General features: G+C 40.5%; 1 protein-coding gene across 1 annotated transcript in view; it reads left to right on the top strand.

The window, feature by feature from the left end:
- The window catches only part of cpne4b (copine IVb), a 54,657-nt gene extending 29,718 nt beyond the window's left edge, over positions 1–24,939 (top strand). Inside the window, exons 7-14 of the mRNA XM_062990228.1 lie at positions 2,914–3,000; positions 3,112–3,171; positions 3,348–3,481; positions 7,487–7,541; positions 14,437–14,488; positions 14,786–14,919; positions 19,208–19,444; positions 24,676–24,939. Of these exons, the coding sequence (XP_062846298.1) occupies positions 2,914–3,000; positions 3,112–3,171; positions 3,348–3,481; positions 7,487–7,541; positions 14,437–14,488; positions 14,786–14,919; positions 19,208–19,444; positions 24,676–24,807 (891 nt within the window). The 3' untranslated portion in view covers positions 24,808–24,939. The remainder of the gene's footprint in view (positions 1–2,913; positions 3,001–3,111; positions 3,172–3,347; positions 3,482–7,486; positions 7,542–14,436; positions 14,489–14,785; positions 14,920–19,207; positions 19,445–24,675) is intronic.
- Positions 24,940–25,848: the final 909 nt, after the last annotated feature.

The raw sequence follows: 25,848 nt of genomic DNA, 5'->3' as shown, positions 1-25,848 counted from the left end.
TTTCTCTCTGCTACATCACTGTGAATTCTTGTTCAGCACAGTGTTATCAGCAGTAAGACAGCAGAAAATCGAAAGAGGAAGTAGCTTTCAAGCTTTGCTTGCTCAAGTCTGATGGATGATTCCTATGGAATATTTTGACAGCCTGAAGTGCATTAGCGACAATGCAATCTTATATCAGAGAACAGTAAACAAACCCACACGCATTCCATGAAATCTATACACTGTCAGATATATCCATTATCATATAATGTACTACAGTGTCATGTCTTATTCAATCACTGCAATCTGAGAACTGTTTTACAGGAAAGACGTCTATTTTAACCTCGTCAACGAACTATGTTTGATTTACTTTATTTCTAACTGGTGAATGAATTTGGAAGAACAGCACATGGCCTATCTCATTTGATAATCAGTAAATCCCAATGTTAGCTGAATATTAATTATTTATCTTTGCTGTTAGCTTAGCAACCTAGGAATATTTACTTTTAGCTGGATTATTCAGGGGTAGTGTAATGGATGTCAACCAATGCACGATAAATTTTGCACTAAACATTCAATGGTGTGCTGGTGTAGAGCAAAGGTCTTCAACCAGCGCCTAGAATGGCGACCCAAAAAGTAGAACTACATTTACGGCATTTAGCAGATGGTTTTATTGTGACAGCATACAGTTCAAGCAATTAAGTGTTAAGGGCCTTGCTCAAGTGCCCAACAGCAGCAACCAAGCAGTGGTGGGGTTCGAACCAGTGACCTTCTGATTACGAATCCAGTATCTTAACCTCTAGGCTACTACGCCCTTAAGTGCCAGTATTATGCTGACACCAGTACAATCAGAGCAACAGCTTTGGCAGGCTGCACCAGAGCTGTCTGTATCTAAACTTCTGGGGTATTTTAGGTCTTAGATTAGACACTAAATTGCACCAGACAAACACAAGATGGTTGAGCACTAAGTGTATGACCTAAAGATACAGTGTATGTTAGGGTAAATTTCAGGGTAAATATATACTGCAGATGTAAGTAAAGTGAGCTGAGAGTAAACAAAGTGTGATTTCTCTATTCTGGGAAGTGAAAAGAAACAAAGGTGAAATTAACTGAATGTGTAAAAAAATCTGTCTCCCTGCTGCTCAAATAGAGCAGTACCGAGAAAAATAAGAGAGCAAGGGGTAGGACAAACTCTGGAAAAAATATGACCTGAAGCTAGAGAGAGCGAGTGCTAGGTGGAACAGCGACCATGGACAGTGCATTTGCTACTCAATCTAACAACAAGTGGTTTTGTTCTTTCTGTGTCCATGTGAAGCACTCATGACTGACCTACCCCTGAACAAAACATGTATTGTGGCAATAGGCTAGCATAATTTGCCACCAGGTATTCATCTTGATGATAAAAACTGATGCACGTATTGAACACACTGGTGAACACACCAAGTCATATGGTTTGGTTTATAAGTGGTGGAGGTGCCCTGCCTTATAGGAAAAACTGTTTTAAATATACACCAATCAGCCATAACATTAAAACCACCTCCTTGTTTCTACACTCACTGTCCATTTTATCAGCTCCACTTACCATATAGAATCACTTTGTAGTTCTACAATTACTGACTATAGTCCATCTATTTCTCTGCATGCTTTGTTAGCCCCCTTTCATGCTGTTCTTTAATGATCAGGACTCTCCCATGACCACTACAGAGTAGGTATTATTTGGGTGTTGGATACTGACATAGTGGTGGTGGTGTGTTAGTGTGTGTTGTGCTGGTATGAGTGTCTAATAGAGTGGACAGTGAGTGGACACAGTATTTAAAAACTCCAGCAGCGCTGCTATGTCTGATCCACTCATACCAGCACAACACACACTAACACACCACCACCATGTCAGTGTCACTGCAGTGCTGAGAATGATCCAACACCCAAATAATACCTGCTCTGTGGTGGTCCTGTGGGGGTCCTGACCATTGAAGAACGCCTGCACAGAGATGAGAAAAGAGTGCTCTCAGGGTGTGTCTTTCCGTACACAACGCTGAGCTGCACTGCACTAGTCAAAGTGTAGGTGATAAGATGCATACGGCATGCTGCCCACGTGTCAGAGGGGGCGTGGGTTAGTTTTGTTCTCCTCAATCAGAGCAGGGATTGGCATTGGTGGAGAGGAAGCATGATGCAATCGGGCAATTTGATTCACTAAAAAGGGAGAAAAAGGGGAGAAAATGCATAAAGAAATATATATATATACTGTATATACTGTATATATACTGTATATATATATATATATATATATATATATATATATATATATATATTAAAAAAAGGTTTATTACAAAATCACAGTCCAAAGGAGTAGTCAGAAACAAGCAAACGGTCGATAACCAAACAAACATACACAAAAAAAAATGAATCCAAAGACAAAGTCGGAAAGAAGGCCAAAAGTCAAAAACCAGAAAGTACCAAAAGCAATAATAAGGCTTGGTACGCACTGTGAAACAGAGACGATACTTCGCAACTGAACAAAGCAAACTGCTTAAATAGACTAAGAAACAGGTGAAAACAATTAGTAATCGGGTGAGGCTGATCTGGGATAGGTTGCCGACTGCTTGCTAGAGGTCATATGATCACCCAAGGTACCCTGGGAAATGGAGTCCCCAAGGGCTAGGCTCAGTACTGAGCCAGAGGGATGCATGACATTCTGAAGCGCTCGGGTATGTGTTTGCATCATTCCTCTAAGAAAGGACATCAGCCATGACCTTAGAAGAACAACTGTTGCTATTCATCAATCTAGAAAGGGTTATAAGGTCATTTGAACAACATGATTAATGGAATGAAATCCAGGGAAAAGTACACAACCTAATTATGTTATATAATTCACAAAAGGGCAAACTGACAAGAGATAAATAATTGTGGTTTTCATTTTGCTTGTTTATTATCCAGATGCAATGGGAATGCATCAATCCCAAGTATCAAGTAAAGAAGAAGAACTACAGAAACTCTGGTGTTGTGATGCTGACTCAGTGCAAGGTAAAAGGACGGCTTATTCAGTGTCATTTTTAAAGAGATTCTAGATATAATAGAATCTAGATATAATAGACCTTTTTTCTAATGTATGTGGCTGTCCTTCCCTCCTTTCAGATTATAAAGATGCACTCATTTCTGGATTATATAATGGGAGGTTGTCAGATCCAGTTTACAGTAAGTAACTAGTTATAAATGTATATTATTATTTAAAAGAAATGGTTGATCAGTTGCCCTCTTACTCTCCACCTCCAGTCTACATTCTACTGACTCATAATTCTTGGACCGTTGTTAGTGTGGTGTTTTTAATAAGCAGTAATTAGCATCAGTAATGCTGACTGCATCTTTTGTAGGTGGCCATTGATTTCACTGCTTCAAATGGTGACCCACGGAACAGCTGTTCCCTACACTACATTCACCCCTATCAGCCAAACGAGTACCTCAAAGCCCTGGTCGCTGTGGGCGAAATCTGCCAAGACTATGACAGGTAATTCAGTTTATCTGTAGATCAGCTAATCCAAGCAAATAGTCATGATGTCATAAAGCTGTGCAAAACTATTTAAATATACACCGACGAGGCATAACATTATGACAGGTGAAGTGAATAACACTGATTATCTCTTCATTACGGCACCTGTTAGTGGGTGGGATATATTAGGCATCAAGTGAACATTTTATCCTTAAAGTTGATGTGTTAGAAGTAGGAAATTGGGCAAGCGTAAGGATTTGATTCAGTTTGACAAGGGCCATATTGTAATGGATCTTCAAAACTGCAGCTCTTGGGGTGTTCCCGGTCTGCAGTGGTCAGTATCTATCAAAAGTGGTCCAAGGAAGGAACAGTGGTAAACCAGCAACAGGGTCATGGGTGGCCAAGGCTCATTGATGTACGTGGGGAGCAAAGGCTGGCCCGTGTGGTCCGATCCAACAGACGAGCTACTGTAGCTCAAATTGCTGAAGAAGTTAATGCTGGTTCTGATAGAAAGGTGTCAGAATACACAGTGCATCACAGTTTGTTGCGTATGGGGCTGCATAGCCTCAGACCAGTTAGGATGCCCATACTGACCCCTGTCCACCGCCGACAGCGCCAACAATGGGCACGTGAGCATCAAAACTAGACCACAGAGCAATGGAAGAAGGTGGCCTGGTCTGATGAATGATGTTTTCTTTTACATTACGTGGATGGCCGGGTGCGTGTGCGTTACTTACCTGGTGAACACATGGCACCAGGATGCACTATGGGAAGAAGGCAAGCCGACAGAGGCAGTGTGATGCTTTGGGCAATGTTCTGCTGGGAAACCCTGGGTTCTGCCATCCATGTGGATGTTACCACTTACCTAAGCATTGTTGCAGACCATGTACACCCTTTCACTGAAACAGTATTCCCTGATGGCTGTGGCCTCTTTCAGCAGGATAATGCGCCCTGCCACAAAGCAAAAATGGTTCAGGAATGGTTTGAGGAGCACAACAACAAGTTTGAGGCGTTGACTTGGCCTTGAAATCCCCCAGATCTTTATCTAATCAAGCGTCTGTGGGATGTGCTGGACAAACAAGATCCGATCCATGGAGGCCCCACCTCACAACTTACAGGAGTAAAAGGATCCGCTGCTAACATCTTGGTGCCAGATACCACAGCACACCTTCAGGGGTCTAGTGGAGTCTATGCGTCGACGGGTCAGGGCTGTTTTGGCAGCAATAGGGGGACCAACACAATATTAGGAAGGTGTATATTGCCTTATTTACAGACATGTAAACACCTGTACATCTGCTTAGTCATGTAATTATCCATTCAGTCAATCATGATGCTGAAATATGCAAAACATTATACAGATAAGGGTCAAACTATAATGGGTAGAAAATATTTTTGTGGACTTTGTCTTTAATTAATATTAAATCCAATTCCTTTTTTGTTGGACCTACATGATTCACTGTACGCCCACCTGTCCATGAGCTTGTTAGACATTCCATTTCAAAAGCATGGTCATTCATATGGAGCTATGGTGACAGGACAGAGGATAATAGCCTTTTTCAAGCTGACGAGCACTTCAGTTACTTAAATAAGAACTCACTGGTGATAAAAAAAACATCTGTGAATGGAGAACATATTGAATTCTGAGGCAGATCAGTTACAACAGGAGACCACATTGTGTTCCACTCCTGTTAGCCAAGAATAGGAATCTGTGGTTACAATAGGAATAGGGTTACTGAAACTACAAAGCTGAAGATTAAAAAAGCATTGCCTGGTATGGCAGATATTTATTTTTGCAGCTAGATGCACATAGTAGGTTCAGGATTGTGTGTAAACAACATGAATTTATAACCCCAGCCTTCAACAAATTAAGCTACTGTTGACTGTGTAATGGTGCAGAAAATGTTTTTGCAGTACATATTGGACCCCTTAATAGCAGCCAAGCAACATTTAAATAGCACAGGAGTATTGCATCTGTGTAATGTTGCTGACCATGTTTATTTCTTTATAGTGCCAGTAAAAAATGAGTTTAGTGTACCGTTCCAGTTTCAGGTGTAAATCCAATAAAGCACCTCTGGTATGTGGTAGACCAGGACATTCACAGCATGAAAGTGAAGCTGACAAATCTGCTGATGTTACGTAATGCAATCATGTCAAAATAGACCACAATCTAGTTGAAATATTTTTAGTAGTTTGTGGAATTTATGACACAAAACACTTGGTGACTTACAGTAAAAGATGGGTACCTTCAGTGCTTGTATGGTGCTCATAATAAAGAGTCCAGTATTTTACAATATAGACCATATCATCTTTACCACAAACTGATTTCTTACATTTACTTTGACTTTTATTTGATTGCAGACAGGATGAACCTGAGATATTTCATGCTTTATCTGCTCAACTTCATTTCATTTATTAATAAACAGCCATTCCTGCATTTCAGGCCTGCAACACATTCCAAAAAAAGTTGGGACAGTAAAGCATTTACCACTTTGTAACGTTGCCATTCCTTCTCACCACACTTAAAAGACGTTTTGGCACCAAGGAGACCAAGTGATTTAGTGTTTTAGCTTTTATTTTGTCTCATTCTTCCTGTCTTAAAATGTGCAACAGTACGGGGTCGTCGTTGTCTCATTTTTCGTTTCTAAATTCTCCACACATTCTCTCTTGGGGACAGGTCAGGACTGCAGGAAGGCCGGTCCTGTACCCGTACCATCTTCTTCCGCAGCCATGCCTTTGTAATGTGTGCATTGCATTGTCTTGTTGAAAAATGCATGAACGTCCATGGAAAAGATGACGTCTTGAAGGAAGCATATGTTGCTCTAAGATCTCAATGTACTTTTCAGCATTAATGCTGCCATCACAGAAGTGTAAATGACCTTTGCCAAGGGCATTGACACAGCCCCATACCATGACAGACCCTGGCTTTTGGACTTGTTGCTGATAACAGTCTGGATGGTCCTTTTCCTCTTTGGTCCGGAGCACACGGCGTTCATTTTTTCCAAAAAAAGACCTGAAATGCTGATTCATCTGACCACATCTGTGTGATGGTCCATCCTAGATGTCTCTGTGCCCAGAGAAGTTGACGCCGCTTCTGGACATGGTTAACATAAGGCTTCTTTTTTGCACAGTAAAGTTTTAAGTGGCATTTGTGCATGTAACTCTGTATTGTAGTGCTTGATAAAGGTTTGCCAAAGTAATCCCTCACCCATGTGGTTATATCAGCTATTGTTGAGTGGCGGTTCTTGATGCAGTGCCGTCAGAGGGATCGAAGATCACGAGCGTTCAGCTTAAGCTTGCGCCCTTGGCCTTTACGCACTGAAATTCCTTCTGATTCCTTGAATGGTTTATTATGCACTGTAGAGGGAGAAATATGCAAATCCCTTCCAATCTTTCTTTGAGGTACATGGTTTTTAAACATTTCAATCATTTTCTCACACATTTGTTGACAAACTGGAGATCCTCCAACTTTTTTTGGAATGTGTTGGAGGCCTGAAATGCAGGAATGGAGGTATATTAACAAATGAAATTAAGTCAAGCAGACAAAACATGAAATATCTCAGGTTCAAACTGTCTTCAATCAAATAAAAGTCAAAGTAAATGTAATGAACACTGCATTTTTTTTTTATTTGCATTTTCCATACCATCCCAATTTTTTTTTTATTTGGGGTTGTACATAACTTGGTACATTTATCTACTGTACATATAGCTACTAGGTAAGATTTAAGAAATACATGAATAGCAATGGGATTTTGTCTTTAGATGTCAGAATGATTATGCAAATGATACTGGGGGTGCTGTAAAACACCAGGTTGCTGGGGACCTGGGATCAGACCTTACCCCTACTCACTGTCTGTTAGAAGTTTTTGGTCACTTATTTGGTCAAATCATTGCTGTACTGAGTGTATCATTCAAGCATTAAACCAATTACATTTGACCTTTACTGATTGCATACATTGCCTACTCACATGTATCTTTCTGATCTCACTATGATTAATTATGTGGACCTGCTCAATCTCATTTCAGTGATAAAATGTTTCCAGCCTTTGGATTTGGAGCACAGATCCCACCTGACTTTAAAGTAAGTCTGCTTTTTAAAATTTCACTGCATTACAGTCCGGCCTGCACCTTTATTAACATTTCACTGACTTTAAGATGGTAAATCTGTGTGATTTTACTAATGCAGCATTTTAGCATTAGAATAACCATCATTTGTTATAAAAACAGCTATCCTACACCCATATTAAACTAGCTGTTCCCTAAATGTAATCAGTGGTTGGAGGTTGTCTATTATTTCATATTAGTCTTTCATATCATTCTGGAGGAATTTTAGTCCCCTCTACCTTATCACATACGGTGATAGGTTTATGGGCATGAATTGCTTGTTTTTAGTCCGTCACAGCATCTCTATTACTGCAAGACTTTGACTAGGCCACACCTTCAGCCATTTAGATGTTGACTTGTTTTAGTATTTTAAGTATTTGTCCTGCAGCATAGTTGCCAATGCCTCAGGTTTAGCTCATGGACAGATAACCTTACATTTTCCTCTAAATTTTTATCATGTAGAGCAAGAATTCATTATTTAATTACTGACAAAAAACCCACAAAGTTGAATCTTGTTGTAGAGATACGTTTCGTCACTCAATCCGGATGACTTCTTCAGTCTGAGCTGGTGTTGAATACCCCAACCTTATATGCAGTTGATTTGCATAACGACCGATCACTGCCCATTGCATAACAATGGAACAATTCACAATGACCATTAATTACAATGGCCATGTGTGTCTTTCACACATGATTGGGGTAAAGCTCCTATCACGGCGTTGTATGATGGTGAGAGATGTACTCTCAGGCCCCCTCCCCGGTTTAGGGATGGTCGTTCCCTCTTCACGTAAATGGCCTCTTTGACTCCACGTTCAAACCAGCGTTCCTCCTTGTCAAGGATCTGCACATCTTCATCATTAAATGAGTGGCCGCTGGCTTGCAGGTGGGTATAAACCGCGGAGTCCTGGCCAGAAGAGGTCGATCTTCTATGTTGGGCCATCCGTTTCACCAGTGGCTGTTTAGTTTCCCCGATGTACAGTTCCCGACAATCCTCCTGGCACCTAACAGCATACACTACGTTACTCTGTTTGTGTCGAGGAACCCGGTCCTTAGGGTGAACTAATTTCTGGCGTAGCGTGTTCTGGGGTTTGAAAGCAACTGAAACACAGTGTTTGCAGAATATCCGTCTTAATTGTTCCGATACTCCCGCCACATACGGAATCACCACTGGTTTGCGCTTAGCCCGCGGTTGTTCTTCTCCTCCCTTCGATCCACTGGAGCTGTGTTTGGGCATTTTTCCCGCTTTTTCTGAATGCCCAGTTGGGATAACCACATTCACCCAGGGCCTTTTTTGACATGAGATTTCTCTCTATCCTTGGCCATAGTGTCTGTGGGGATGCTGTTCGCCCGGTGGTGCAGCGTCCTGATGACTCCTAGTTTGTGCTCCAATGGATGATGGGAGTCAAACCTTAAGTACTGGTCCGTGTGTGTTGGTTTGCGGTACACATTTACTTTCAAACGTCCCCCATCTTTACTAGCAATTTCACAGTCTAAGAAGGCTAAAACGTTGTTGCTTGCATCCTCCCTTGTGATCTTGATGTGTTTGTCCACTGAGTTGATGTGGTCCGTGAAATGTGGTACTTCCTCTGATTTTATTTTAACACAGGTGTCTTCCACATATCTGAACCAATCATGTGTGAAAGACAGACATGGCCATTGTAATTAATGGTCATTGTGAATTACATATGGACCTGATCACCGGTTCCATTGTTATGCAATGGGCAGGGAACTGTACATCGGGGAAACTAAACAGCCACTGGAGAAACGGATGGCCCAACATAGAAGATGAAAATCAACTGCATAGAAGGTTGGGGTATTCAACACCAGCTCAGACTGAAGAAGTCATTCGGATTGAGTGACGAAACGTATCTCTACAACAAACTTGTGTCCAGATGAACTGATTCAACTTTGTGGATTTGTGTACCTGGATTATTGAGCATGCATCAACAGATACTGACAAAAAAGCACATTCAAACCTTTTATGTTTGGCTATTGGATGTTATTATGAAAATTAAATATACAATGTTGTTTACTGTATTTCAGAGTAGAATATACAGTAATTATGATTTATATTGCATGGGTGGATAAATTATTTTGCCTGTATGAACAAATAATACCAACGATTTGTGTACCGTGTTGCTATATTGGTTCAATGGACCAGTCTGAGATTACAAGGACCTAAGGGTCTATGATTTTTTTCTTCATTAACAAACAGTTCCAGTACAAAATTCATGTACTGCTGTAACATATTTGGGCTAGACAAGACAAGAGGGGGTGGACACACACAGAGCTGTATAACAAAAGATATTTAATAATAACAAAAGAAACAAGACAATACAGGTTCACAAAATGAACACATACATGAACTAAGCTTTATGCTAATGCTAACGCTAATCTAAACATGAACAATGCTAAACTAAATGCTAACACTAATCTAAACATACATAAAACATGAAACCTATGCTAATGCTAACACGTGCTAACAAAGAACATGAACAAGACTAACACTTAACAAGACTTCTGAACATGAACGAACAAGACAAAATCAAAAGCTTTGTAATCGTGACAAGACAAACCAACATGAGCCTCGAATCAAAATCATGAGAAGTCAAAATGACCCACAGCTGCTCCCTTAAATACCTTCAGCATTTCATCTAAAATGAGGAGCAGCTGTGGTTCATTGGCCTCAGTCCAATCAGAAGAGAGGTGGCATAGGCTTGACAGCCTAAACAAACCTTCTCCAAGGTGTGCTCCTGGAGAGAGGGGTGTGTCATGTAAACATGGCTCCAAGAGCACAAGGAGGCTTGATTCATGACAAGTGCATTTACAAACCATGATCTACCTTTGTAGATTACTAAGAAAAGGCATACTAGCTATTTTAATCAAGGTTAAATGTATAGTTAATACTCACTCCAGGTAAAGACTAAATCTTATATATATATAAATATTAAATATTTAGTTCGTTAAAAAGGTCATCTTGCCTATTGTCTTGCTTACATTTACAACACGTATATATTAGGGCTGGCTCGATCCAAATTGAGTATCTGTAAAACTGCTGTTTTTATTTTAACTTTTACACACAGAACATTTAGCAGCATTTTGGGCATGTTTAACAGCACCATACAAACATTAAAAATAAAATTTAAAGTGCAACTTTATCTGTATTTAACAAATTAATTATAATTTCAATATAAAATTCTAGATCTGTCAACTATCAAGTCTACACCTTGAAGAGGCAGCGAAAAAATTATAAAATAAATAATAAAAAATATTATTTATAAACAATAAAAATGAAACAATTAAATAATAAAAAACAAACAAATGTATCTATCTTGTCCCGGCTTGGAGATCTCTCACATCCTCAACGATTAATCTATTAGTGTTATGAAATAAAACAAACTACACCGTTTCCCGTTTAGCCACAGATGTCCTCTTCAAAATCCAGCAAGGTTTTTTTAATAAGCACGCTTTGGTTTTTAATAATCTAAAAACATGACAGAACTTTAACGGAAAATCTCAACCAAACTGTGCGTCATTTCTAATTGATCCATCACATTTGATTGACATCCACATCTTTCACTTGTAGACACATTGGACGACACACCGTGTTTTTAGATTTGGCAGTAGTACTGTAGATGATTTTTAAAAATGCTAAAAGTTTAAGTAGATCAGTGTGTTTTAATTTCTGAATGGCCTTATTTTCATTGTGTTTTTTACATTAAGCAACAGTATCAGATCAGACTACACGTTTTTTTCCCTTCCAATATCCAATCCAGTGATTTGGGCCAATATCGGACCGATACAGAGTATCGGATCGATGCTAGCCCTTGTATATATCATTAAGTGTCATACAAAGCCCTGTACATTGTGTTCTTGCTTAATTAATTATTGCTTTAGATTGGTTCAAAACCACAGAATACACATTTTGTGTAAGTCTGAGGCTTTGATGAGTATAATACTCTGTATAAAGACTGAATTGTTTCTCGTGTTCTTCTCTTAACACCCTGTCTGGCTCTGAGGTCACTAAAGCTCTCAGGAGGGCTCAAGAAAGAGCTCATTAGTCTTGCTTTTGGTCTTGTTCTGAAAGAAACGCTGTAACCTGACAGAGTGCATAGAGCACCGTAAGATCCTAAAGTAACACATTAAGCTTCCATGACAATCTGAGTGCTCTGAAAATCACCTGCACAGCAGGAGACTTTTAAATTATTCATGAAAGTCTGAGACCATCTTACTGTAATCATCGACTTATGTCACTAATCTACGTCCTGCAAGGTAAGCTCGTCTGATTGGTAGAAATGCTCCAGTCAGTGTTCCTATATTAGCATGAATGTGATTGGATATGCCTCAAAAGCTGTATTTGAAATAACTAAACAGGGGTGTTGCAATTTTTATGCATAAACCATTATGGGATCATTGCATAGGCCCTGAATTTAAATCAATCTTAAAATGACTGACTTCACCCTATGTGTCATGCTGGACTAAAAGTCTGTTCACACACAGACACTCATCACTTAAACATTATAGAGTAATTGGCATAAACAGCCAGTTTAATAAATAGGACATCAAAGATTGAAGACATCACAGCTTGAAGAACGAACTTCAAAGTTGATCAGCCATAACGTTAAAACCACCTCCTTGTTTCTACACTCACTGTCCATTTTATCAGCTCCACTTACCATGTAGGAGCACTTTGAAGTTCTACATTTACTGACTGTAGTCCATCTGTTTCTCTACATGCTTTTTAAACTGCTTTCACCCTGTTTTTCAATGGTCAGGACCCCCACAGGACCACTACAGAGCAGGTATTATTTAGGTGGTGGATCATTCTCAGCACTACAGTGACACTGACATGGTGGTGGTGTGTTAGTGTGTGTTGTGCTGGTATAAGTGGATCAGACACAGCAGCGCTGCTGGAGTTTTTAAATACCGTGTCCACTCACTGTCCACTCTATTAGACACTCCTACCTAGCTGGTCCACCTTGGAGATGTAAAGTCAGAGACGATCACTCATCTATTACTGCTGTTTGAGTTGGTCATCTTCTAGACCTTCATCAGTGGTCACAGGACGCTGCCCACGGGTCGCTGTTGGCTGGATATTTTTGGTTGGTGGACTATTCTCAGTCCAGCAGTGACAGTGAGGTGTTTAAAAACTCCATCAGAATTGCTGTGTCTGATCCACTCATACCAGCACAACACACACTAACACACCACCACCATGTCAGTGTCAGTGCAGTGCTGAGAATGACCCACCACCCAAATAATACCTGCTCTGTAGTGGTCCTGTGAGAGTCCTGATTATTTAAAAAAGGGTGAAAGCAGGCTAAAAAAGCATGCGGAGAAACAGATGGACTACAGTCAGTAATTGTAGAACTACGAAGTGCTCCTATATGGTAAGTGAAGCCGATAAAATGGACAATGTGTGTAGAAACAAGAGGTGGTTTTAATGTTATGGCTTATCGGTGTATGTGTATATATATGAACAAAATTAAACTAAGTCATGTGTAGAAACTCCTGAACAAAGAGTCCAAATTTATAAGTAGGACAGTTGCTATAAAAAGAAATAAGCAACTGTAAATACCCCATCCACCTTAAAGGAAGTAACTACAGGGCTAAAAATAATGCTGTAATGAACCTGCCTTGAAGAGAACAAATGTGTATTTTATTTCCTCTCTTTCTCCGATTACCCCGCCCAATTTTCTCCCATAATCTAGTCGTATCCAATTACCCTGGTTGCGTTACACTTCACCTCTACTGATACAACCCTCCACTGCTAACTGAGGAGCTTCACAACTGACACGTGTGCAATACCGACTGCCTCTTTTCACCCACACAAGGCGAGTTTATATGCGGATCAGCCATGTGCACGGAGAGCCACACCCTGCTCAGCATTATTCCCCAACTCTGTGCAATCAGCCAGCAGAGGTCGTAATTGCACCAGTTATGAGGAGCCCTGTTCCGACTTTCCCATCCCTGAACAGCAGCCAATCGTTGTTCATGTTACCGCCTAGTCCAGCCGGATGGCAGAGCTGAGATTCGATATGATGCATTCGAAATCCCAGCTCTGGTGTGCTAGTGTGTTTTACTGCTGCGCCACCTGAGTGGCACAGATCTGTATTTTGCTTCTTCACAAAGTGAGGAGGAGAATTAGAGACTCACAGATTTCTTAAAGAATCATGGTTGAAGATTTGTATCAGCATTGTAGCAGCATTCAAATCTACAGTCTTCAGATCTTCAATGATGCCACTTTGCTAAACACTTTATTACCTTGGAATAGAACCAAGTTATATTGTCAGCTAATACAAAATAGTATCTGTTTTTTTTTCCTTAAAAAGCCTGGTTTTCTAGGAATCAATAGGTGCAGTGCAGTAAGAGAATGCCAATCCATTGCAGGGCCTTGGCCACCCCTCCCCCTTTAGACACAGGCTATCATGTCTGTATGTAGACACCTGAACCCTGAGATCAGCATTGGTGGGCTAGCATAATAGAAGACTATATATGGTCAGGTCCACTTCCGATGGGAAACATTGGCCATTGAGAGCCAATCCATTGCAGGGCTTCGTGATAGCACTGCTGAGATTTGAATGAGGATGTTACCAGTGGTGGGCTAGCATAATAAGCCACCCTAACCAGTTATTGTGGAGATTACTATAGATCTTCCAATAGATCTTAAGTCTTTCAGGTCTTGGATTTGAAGCTTGGCTCCTATTGTCTAATTGAGACACTGACATGAGAAGAATCCAAATGAGGGACTTAGGAATACTAAGATCACAATTTGTTTTTGATTTCTAATGTTTAAGAACAAAGCTGTAAAGAAGAAATATGTACAATTGTGAGATAATTTGATGACTAATCCAATGGGTCCTTCTCTTTAGGTTTCACATGATTTTGCAGTGAACTTTGATGAGGACAACCCAGAGTGTGCTGGTAAGAGTTCAGTCTGAATAATTTTAGCCTCCATCCCCCAGCATGTGACCAAAACTGTAAGATGTTAGAATATCACATGCTCATATAGGTGAGGAATGTTTAGCCTTGCTCACAGTGTTATTGATTTTATTTTTCTTGCAGTCATACACTAAGGTTATTTCCCATCATAATTCATCACAAACAAGTGCCCTCTGTGCCCTCTTTGTCATTTTGTAGTTATAATTGGGTGTAGAGATGTAAAGCCAGGTGACGTGCAATGCTTTGCAACAGATATTTTGTTGCTTTGTTTTATTTTAGGTATTCAAGGTGTTGTGGAGGCTTATCAGAACTGTCTTCCTAAGATCCAGCTTTATGGCCCCACCAACATTGCACCAATCATTCAGAAAGTAGCCAACTCCGCCTCTGAGGAAATGCACACCAAGGAGGCCATGGTGTGTATTTTTTTTACATTTACATTTTCTGCATTTAGCAGACGCTCTTATCCAGAGTGACTTACAGATGTGCTTCCATAGTGAACATTACCTTACTCTAGTTTAAGTAAACAACAGTCCAAGAACACAAATCTGCTAAAACCCTGTTGGAACCAAGTGTATTAGTAAGTAAGTACATGTCAGATTAAGTGCTTAGTAAAGAGGTGGGATTTTAATCACTTTTGAAGACAGTGGAAGACTCAGATGTTCGGTCAGACAGAGGAAGTTCGTTCCACCACTTGGGTGCCAGTACAGAGAAGAACTTTGATGCTTGTCTTCCTTGAGTTCTGGGTGGAGGATCAAGTCGAGCGAGACTAGTGGCTCGGAGGTTGCGTGCTACAGAGCGGGGTTTTATTAGCCCACAAAGGTAGTTTGGAGCTGGTCTATTTGTGGCTGAATGCGTGCAGCCACAGGAAGCCAGTGCAGAGAACACAGCAGTGGGGTGATGTGGCAGCGTTTAGGTTGGTTAAAAACCAGGCAGCTGCATTTTGAATGAGCACCTGCCAGGAGGGAGTCGCAGTATTCTAATCATGAGATTCCAAGTGACTGGACAAGAATCTGGGTAGCTTCCATGAAGAGAAAGGGACGAATCTTTTTGATGTTGTAGAGGAGGAACCGGCACGGTCTTGTCATGTTGGCTACATGAAGAAAGAAGGTCAGCTGGTTATCCAGGACAACATCAAGGCTCCTTACATTATCAGATTGTCTGATCTGGAAGTCATCAAGAGAGATGACTAGAGCTGCGTCCGAAATCTTATACTTACAGAGTACATTTTAGATTGGAGGACTTTAAGTACAGAAGTGTGCAGTATGCACGCAACACCCCTACGTACTACGTCCAACATCTTACCAACGTCAAGTGATGACATGAGGACGTGATGACATAATATCACCATAGTTACAGACCACTTACTCATTACAAGCCCCACTCACCGAAATTTCGGATATTTATCGTCTTTTTGCGCTAATCATAACGTTATTTAGGGTTGTACGCAATAATAACATTTTTATTTTGTTTATTTTACTTACACTTGTAAACAGAGGACTCTCCGTTTTCCGCCATATTTCTTGTTTCTTCTTCCGCTTCGAACGCCTACGCAGCTCCAGTTGAATTATGGGATATATTAGTGGACCGAAAGTGTGCATCATTTGCATACTCAAACATGACTGCCCAAGAAGTAGGTCATCCCGGTACTTCTCGTGTACCTTTTTATGTATACTACGTATTCGGACATACTAACCGCTCTGGCGTACTGCTTTCGCGTACTATTGAGTATGGAAGTATGCGATTTTGGACGCAGCATAGGTCTTGGGTTGGAGATTGACCTCCAGGAATAAGCAACAGCTCTGTCTTTCTGGGATTAAGTTTCAGATGATTTTTTAGACAAATGCAAGTAAAAAACCAAATGATGTTTATTCAATAATAATAATTGTATTTTTTATGTTTTTAATGAATTGACGCACAGTTCCAGTTATTTATTTACTTAAGTGTTCTAGGACATTGTGTTGTTGGATCATCAAACATTTGATGTTTCTTACAAGTAACATTACTAAATTAATAAAGCTTTTAATAAAGCCATTAGTTGAAATGAATTTCCCAGTATCAAAGTGTTAGCTTTACTACTTTCTAAATCATCTTCAAAACAGTTCAATCATTTTTCACCCAGAATATCACTGATAACTGATAAACAATATACAGTGTATCACAAAAGTGAGTACACCCCTCACATTTCTGCAGATATTTAAGTATATCTTTTCATGGGACAACACTGACAAAATGACACTTTGACACAATAAAAAGTAGTCTGTGTGCAGCTTATATAACAGTGTCAATTTATTCTTCCCTCAAAATAACTCAATATACAGCCATTAATGTCTAAACCACCGGCAACAAAAGTGAGTACACCCCTTAGTGAAAGTTCCTGAAGTGTCAATATTTTGTGTGGCCACCATTATTTCCCAGAACTGCCTTAACTCTCCTGGGCATGGAGTTTACCAGAGCTTCACAGGTTGCCACTGGAATGCTTTTCCACTCCTCCATGACGACATCACGGAGCTGGCGGATATTCGAGACTTTGCGCTCCTCCACCTTCCGCTTGAGGATGCCCCAAAGATGTTCTATTGGGTTTAGGTCTGGAGACATGCTTGGCCAGTCCATCACCTTTACCCTCAGCCTCTTCAATAAAGCAGTGGTCGTCTTAGAGGTGTGTTTGGGGTCATTATCATGCTGGAACACTGCCCTGCGACCGAGTTTCCGGAGGGAGGGGATCATGCTCTGCTTCAGTATTTCACAGTACATATTGGAGTTCATGTGTCCCTCAATGAAATGTAACTCCCCAACACCTGCTGCACTCATGCAGCCCCAGACCATGGCATTCCCACCACCATGCTTGACTGTAGGCATGACACACTTATCTTTGTACTCCTCACCTGATTGCCGCCACACATGCTTGAGACCATCTGAACCAAACAAGTTAATCTTGGTCTCATCAGACCATAGGACATGGTTCCAGTTATCCATGTCCTTTGTTGACATGTCTTCAGCAAACTGTTTGTGGGCTTTCTTGTGTAGAGACTTCAGAAGAGGCTTCCTTCTGGGGTGACAGCCATGCAGACCAATTTGATGTAGTGTGCGGCGTATGGTCTGAGCACTGACAGGCTGACCCCCCACCTTTTCAATCTCTGCAGCAATGCTGACAGCACTCCTGCGCCTATCTTTCAAAGACAGCAGTTGGATGTGACGCTGAGCACGTGCACTCAGCTTCTTTGGACGACCGACGCGAGGTCTGTTCTGAGTGGACCCTGCTCTTTTAAAACGCTGGATGATCTTGGCCACTGTGCTGCAGCTCAGTTTCAGGGTGTTGGCAATCTTCTTGTAGCCTTGGCCATCTTCATGTAGCGCAACAATTCGTCTTTTAAGATCCTCAGAGAGTTCTTTGCCATGAGGTGCCATGTTGGAACTTTCAGTGACCAGTATGAGAGAGTGTGAGAGCTGTACTACTAAATTGAACACACCTGCTCCCTATGCACACCTGAGACCTAGTAACACTAACGAGTCACATGACATTTTGGAGGGAAAATGACAAGCAGTGCTCAATTTGGACATTTAGGGGTGTAGTCTCTTAGGGGTGTACTCACTTTTGTTGCCGGTGGTTTAGACATTAATGGCTGTATATTGAGTTATTTTGAGGGAAGAATAAATTTACACTGTTATATAAGCTGCACACAGACTACTTTTCATTGTGTCAAAGTGTCATTTTGTCAGTGTTGTCCCATGAAAAGATATACTTAAATATCTGCAGAAATGGGAGGGGTGTACTCACTTTTGTGATACACTGTATATGCATTACTTTGAACTTAGTTTTCCTTATTATTGCATGTCAATGACATGAGGCAGAAAAAGAAACCTAGATTATTCTTCCACCATGCTTAACAGATGAAATCAGGCATTTTGTGATTTTAACGTTATCTACTTTACAGTTTTCCATTAAGTCTGCCTTACCAAAAAAACTGATGACTGGTTGAAATCAATTTGGGAATGAATGAATAAATTAATAAATGATTAAAAGCAGAAAAAGACAAGCTGTGCCATTTAAAAATGCCTATGCTTCTTATGCATTTTATGCATTTAATTAAAATCTTCCACAGCTCACTTTTTTACACTAATTATTTTTGTGGTTTTATAAGAAAAACCTTTGGCGTCTTATAAGTCAGCCTTACAAAGGTTAAAGTTTGACTTACCTATAATTTTATATTATCACCCATTAATGAAAAAAATTACAGCTACATTTAAATGTATTAAATGTAACATATAAATGTGTTGGTTTCCTCCGGGAACTCCAGTTTCCTCCCACAGTCAAAAGACATGCAGTCAGATTAATTGGAGACGCTGAATTGCTTTATAGGTGAATGGGTGTGTGTATGGGTGTGTCTGCCCTGCGATGGACTGGTGCCCCGTCCAGGGTGTTACTGGGTGCCTTGCGCCCATTGAAAAGCTGGGATAGACTCCAGCACTCCCCCGTGAACCTGACTGGATAAACAGTTAAGAAAGTGAGTGAGGGTGAGTGAGTGCTAACAATGAACAACAATGGATATAATACAAACTTAGTTTCCAGTTTGAGGTGAATGAGTTTAAAGGGTATCCAGGAGGTCTACACAGCCATGAAATAGATCTAAGAAAACAAACGTATGATTTAACATAAAAGTGATATTCTGTCTGTGTGTTGACTGGCTGACTCTTCCTCATTAGGAGTATTTCATTCTTTTGATCCTGACGGATGGTGTGATAACAGACATGGCAGACACACGAGAAGCTATTGTTCATGCCTCCCACCTTCCGATGTCCGTCATCATCGTGGGCATAGGAAGTGCAGACTTCAGTGACATGCAGATGCTGGATGGTGATGATGGCATTCTGCGATCCCCCAAAGGAGAGCCCGTGCTTCGAGACATTGTACAGTTTGTGCCCTTCAGAAACTTCAAACATGTAAGTGTTGTCAATGCAAAACATAGCTGACCCGTTGTAATAGGTTTGAGTTTACCTGTGCTATTGACCTCACCAGGCATCCAACAGACACAATTGGTAATGTAGACACTTCTTGTTGGTTGAGACACTTGCACAAGGAGCAGGGAACTCACAAAAGAACACAGCATGTGTATATGTATGCAAGACAGCTCTCTGTGAGACCCCGCCTCTGGCAGGAGAAAATAAGTGGTCATCAACTGCACGTGTTTTAAAAGGGGCACATGATAGCTCAAATACAATTGAGGAATTAAAAACAATTAGATTGAGAGAAAAGGTGAGAAATAGAGAAAAACATTGTTAAAACATCTTTATGATAATTCTGGTTGTATAGTGCTGAGGTCAAAGGGCAGAAGTCATATTATTAATTAGTAAAAACTAATTGGATGGTGTGTTTTAATTGATCTTAAGTGTGACATACACCGATCAACCATAACATTAAAACCACCTCCTTGTTTCTACACTCACTGTCCATTTTATCAGCTCCACTTACCATATAGAAGCACTTTGTAGTTCTACAATTACTGACTGTAGTCCATCTGTTTTTCTGCATGCTTTGTTAGCCCCCTTTCACCCTGTTCTTCAATGGTTAGAACCCCCACAGCACCACCACAGAGCAGGTATTATTTAGGTGGTGGATGATTCTCAGCACTGCAGTGACAATGACATGGTGGTGGTGTGTTAGTGTGTGTTGTGCTGGTATGAGTGGATCAGACACAGCAGCGCTTCCGGAGTTTTTAAATACTGTGTCCACTCACTGTCCACTCTATTAGACACTCCTACCTAGTTGGTCCACCTTGTAGATGTAAAGTCAGAGATGATCGCTCATCTATTGCTACTGTTTGAGTTGGTCATCTTTTAGACCTTCATCAGTGGTCACAGGTTGCTGCCCAAGGGGCGCTGTTGGCTGGATATTTTTGGTTGGTGGACTATTCTCAGTCCAGCAGTGACAGTGAGGTGTTTAAAAACTCCATGAACATTGCTGTGTCTTATCCACTCATACCAGCACAACACACACCAACACACCACCACCATGTCAGTGTCACTGCAGTGCTGAGAATGATCCACCACCTAAATAATATATGCTCTGTAGTGGTCCTGTTGGGGTCCTGACCATTGAAGAATAGCATAAAAGGGGGCTAACAAAGCATGTGGAGAAACAGATGAACTACAGTCAGTAATTGTAGAACTACAAAGTGCATCTATATGATAAGTGGAGCTGATAAAATGGACAGTGAGTGTAGAAACAAGGAGGTGGTCATAATGTTATGGTTGATCGGTGTGTCTGTCTATGTTTTACAACTGTAAACCAACTAGCGTAAGTTTAATAGCAATATATTTGCTGGCTACCAGCTTTACAGCTGCTCCATCAAGGTCCAAAAAATTTCAAAGCTGGCCTACTATAAAGCAAGTCTGTCTGTTTTGTGCCACAGACTTTCAAGTCAGTTACAAAATGTTATAAGTTGTTTGGCAGATTGTTTGGTAAATATGTAATAAATGCCTGAGGACAGTACAGCAAAAACAACTGTAAATCAGACATATGCATGCTAACTTATACCATGTGGCCATAAGATAAGGACTCCCCTCCTAATGATTTAAGTTCAGGTGTTTTAGTCACTCCTATTGCTAATAACACTTTGTAAATTCAATTATATAAAATAAGTTATATGCTTACAAATGCCTTTGTGACAGTTTGGGAAAGAGCTTTTTCTGTTTCAGCATGGCTGTGCTCCTGTGCGTAAAGCCAGGCTCATAAACACATGGTTCACAGGTTTGATGTGGAGAAACATGATGTGGCAAAGAGCTCAGACATCAGCTTCACTGAACACATTTGAGATGAATTGACACATCCATTTCAAGCTAGGAATTCTCATCCTAACATTAGCGCCTGACCTTAAAATGCTTTTTCCTGATTGTGTATACACCGACACCGACAAGGCATAACATTATGACCACTGACAGGTGAAGTGAATAACACTGATTATCTCTTCATCACGGTACCTGTTAGTGGGTGGGATATATTAGGCAGCAAGTGAACATTTTATCCTCAAAGTTGATGTGTTAGAAGCAGGAAAAATGGACAAGCGTAAGGATGTGAGTGAGTTTGACAAGGGCCAAATTGTGATGGCTGGACCAGCGTTTCCCAACCTTTTTTGCACCATGGACCAGTTTAATTTAAGATATAATTTCACGGACCAGCGGGGAAGGGAGGATTTAATAATATTTATTATTATTTAATAATATTGCTCACAAATAATGTAAAATGAGCTGTTTTCACTGCAACAAGATGCTGCACCCACCTAGGGGTAACAATAAGACAACTGCTTTTCTAGCGATCTCTAATTATTCATTCTTTCTGTAATAAATAGCCCGGTGGTCGGGGACCACTGGGCTAGACGACTGGGTCAGAGCATCTCCAAGACTGCAGCTCTTGTGGGATGTTCCCGGTCTGCAGTGGTCAGTATCTATCAAAAGTGGTCCAAGGAAGGAACAGTGAAAAACCGACGACAGGGTCATGGGCGGCCAAGGCTCATTGATGCTCGTGGGGAGCGATGGCTGGCCCGTGTGGTCCGATCCAACAGACGAGCTACTGTAGCTCAAACTGCTGAAGAAGGTAATGCTGGTTCTGATAGAAAGGTGTCAGAATACACAGTGCATCGCAGTTTGTTGCGTATGGGGCTGCATAGCCGCAGACCAGTCAGGGTGCCCATGCTGACCCCTGTCCACCACCGCAAACACCAACAATGGGCACGTGAGCATCGGAACTGGACCCCGGAGCAATGGAAGAAGGTGGCCTGGTCTGATGAATCATGTTTATTTACATCACGTGGATGGCCAAATGCATGTGCGTCACTTACCTGGGGAACACATGGCACCAGGATGCACTATGGGAAGAAGGCAAGTCGGCGGAGGCAGTGTGATGCTTTGGGCAATGTTCTGCTGGAAAACCTTGGGTCCTGCCATCCATGTGGATGTTACTTTGACACGTACTACATACCTAAGCATTGTTGCAGACCATGTACACCCTTTCATTGAAACGGTATTCCCTGATAGCTGTGGCCTCTTTCAGCAGGATAATGCGCCCTGCCACAAAGCAAAAATGGTTCAGGAATGGTTTGAGGAGCACAACAACCAGTTGTGGTGTTGACTTGGCCTCCAAATTTCCCAGATCTCAATCCAATCGAGCATCTGTGGGATGTGCTGGACAAACAAGTCCGATCCATGGAGGCCCCACCTCGCAACTTACAGGAGTTAAAGGATCTGCTGCTAACATCTTGGTGCCAGATACCACAGCACACCTTCAGGGGTCTAGTGGAGTCCATGCCTTGATGGGTCAGGGCTGTTTTGGCAGCAAAAGGGGGAACAACACAATATTAGAAAGGTGGTCATAATGTTATGCCTGTGTGTATATATATATACATACATGGTGTATTACTGTGATTAGTTCAGCCGGAATATACAGTATATTGTGTATGATTATAGTTTGATTTGCACAAATATTAAGGTCACCACATTTTTATAGCATAAACCCAAGCAGTTCCAAAACATTTTCTTGTTACTGTATTAACTCTCAAGTGCATTATAATGGAGTCCTACCTCAACAATGGAGTCTTGATTTACTACATATCTAAACTGATGTGCTATATAAATTAAATGTAAAGTAGCTCATTTCCAATGCTGCACACTGCATTCTCTTGTGCATTATGTGTGCGTGGCTTTGCTCTTATAGTAATTACATGGCCAACCATACTCTGAATCTGGCATAAAGCTGGAAAGCTTTGATGAATCTGCCACTTTTTCTCATTTACCGTGGTGCTTTGTATCAGAGAAAGCTATGGTGTGTTTAATTGAATGTGGCATGTCATTAGGAGCAGAACAACCACACTGTGGCACTTTTCTAACACAAACACGCCTAGACAGGCAATCTAAACCCACCCATATGTCTGAACCTATTTGTCAACAGCCACTGTCCTGAACAGACCGCACTCTTACATGTCTTACAGTTATTTATTTTTCTGCTTCGGTGCTCTTTGCTTTTTTCTTTGTGACCTTAACCTTGCCTTTGAAAAGTCCATTAGGCTTCAAAAGCACAAAATGCCACAGTACTTTAGCTTTCTGTTATTGGAGAGGAATACAACTTAAAAATGAACCACTTTAGGTTAACTTGTGAAGTCTCACGCAGTTTAATAATATCACACACTTCTGAGTTCTGAAGATCACTCGGAATGCTGGTGCTAGAGGCTTTGAGTGTGTGTATCAGTTGGCTCCCTTTCCAGTACATGTATGTTTATTTTTACTGTACTTGTTGTGCAGACGGAGTGAAATGAGAGTTACACCTACCTATGATCAGCCATAACATTAAAACTACACTCACTGTCCATTTTATCAGCTTCACTTACCATATAGAAGCACTTTATAGTTCTGCAATTAAAGACTGTAGTCCATCTGTTTCTTTACATACTTTTTAGCCTGCTTTCACCCTGTTCTTCAGTGGTCAGGACCCCCACAGGACCACTACAGAGCAGGTATTATTTAGGTGGTGGGTCATTCTCAGCACTGCAGTGACACTGACATGGTGATGGTGTGTTGGTGTGTGTTGTGCTGGTATGAGTGGATCAGACACAGCAGCACTGCTGGAGTTTTTAAATACCGTGTCCACTTAGACACTCCTACCTAGTTGGTCCACCTTGTAGATGTAAAGTCAGAGACGATCGCTCATCTATTGCTGCTGTTTGAGTTGGTCATCTTCTAGACCTTCATCAGTGGTCACAGGACGCTGCCCACGGGGCGCTGTTGGCTGGATATTTTTGGTTGGTGGACTATTCTCAGTCTAGCAGTGACAGTGAGGTGTTTAAAAACTCCAGCAGCGCTGCTGTGTCTGATCCACTCATACCAGCACAACACACACTAACACACCACCACCATGTCAGTGTCACTGCAGTGCTGAGAACGATCCACCACCTAAATAATACCTGCTCTGTGGTGGTCCTGTGGGGGTTCATTAAAGAACAGGGTGAAAGCAGGCTAAAAAAGTATGTAGAAAAACAGATGGACTACAGTCAGTAATTGTAGAACTACAAAGTGCTTCTATATGGTCAGTGGAGCTGATAAAATGGACAGTGAATGTAGTAACAATGCAAAATAATAGATTTTCCTTCCTCAGCTCTGACTTTCTCCTCTTGTCTTTTTCACAGGCCTCTCCCGCGGCGCTGGCTAAAAGTGTGCTGGCAGAGGTGCCCAATCAAGTGGTTGATTACTACAACAGCAAAGGCATCAAGCCCAAATGTCTGTCAGACTTTGAGTCTACCAGAGCCTTCAGTCCCTGAAAAAAATGCACAACCACAGCTAGCTCAGAGACGTGTAATACACAGTGGTTGTATCAAATGTCTCCGAGTAGGCGTTTATAATTATTTTAATTATTATAATTACAATGTATTCTTCTTATTATTAATATTAGTTTTAGCAGATATATGAAATAATACATTTATAATGTGTTATAATTTAATATATTAAAACTGTTTTAAGATTCAGGTTACATTATTTTTTCATTTGATATTTTTATTTCAATTTTTTAAATATGAATTATTATTGTTATAATTATTATTAATGTTATAATACTTTTTTACATTAGTTCTAAGCACTAGTAGTTAAAGTTAACTTAATATTATAGGTTTTTATGTATTTATTTATCTTAATGCACAATGTATAGAATGTGTATTTTTTCTGTAATATACTAAAATATTTTAAGGGGTTTTAATTAATGTTCTTGTTTATATTTAGATTTTTTATTTATTTATGTACTTATTTATACTTTATTTATTCAATCTCTAATAAAAGGGCTTGGATCAGAGCCAGCACAGTTTGACCCAAGTACTGTAGACCCTTGACTTACGAATACTTACACCATAATAAAAATTCCTTCTTTTTTTATAAAATGTATCTATCAGAAAAAACAATAACTTTCATATTTCTTCATTATTTCCTTCTTTATTTCAATAGCGTTGTATTTTGTAGGTGTAATTGCACGAAAGAAAGAATACTTCACTGAGCCGAATTCCTTCTTCTCTCTTACTCACTGTCCCCTCTGTCTGATACACAGTGACAGCTACTGGCAGGAGTAATTATACAACAACAAATAGTGATTTTTTTTATTTTCTCACCACTACGCTTTCTCTGCACCTTCTTTGGGGACATTTTAATATTGAATTTTACAAAATATAAAGAAAACACTGGAAAAACACTGTCCGCTGTCCGAATGTTCGCTCACTGTATATATATATATATATATACATATATATATATATATAGAGAGAGAGAGACGGTCTGAGTCAACTTGTTCGTGACGTCACATGTTTCACGAATTTCGG

Source organism: Trichomycterus rosablanca, chromosome 2 (genome assembly GCF_030014385.1).
Source record: "Trichomycterus rosablanca isolate fTriRos1 chromosome 2, fTriRos1.hap1, whole genome shotgun sequence".
Taxonomy (NCBI): Eukaryota; Metazoa; Chordata; class Actinopteri; order Siluriformes; family Trichomycteridae; genus Trichomycterus; species Trichomycterus rosablanca.
Note: the sequence above shows the minus strand (reverse complement) of the source record. Positions and strands in the feature narration are given on the sequence as shown.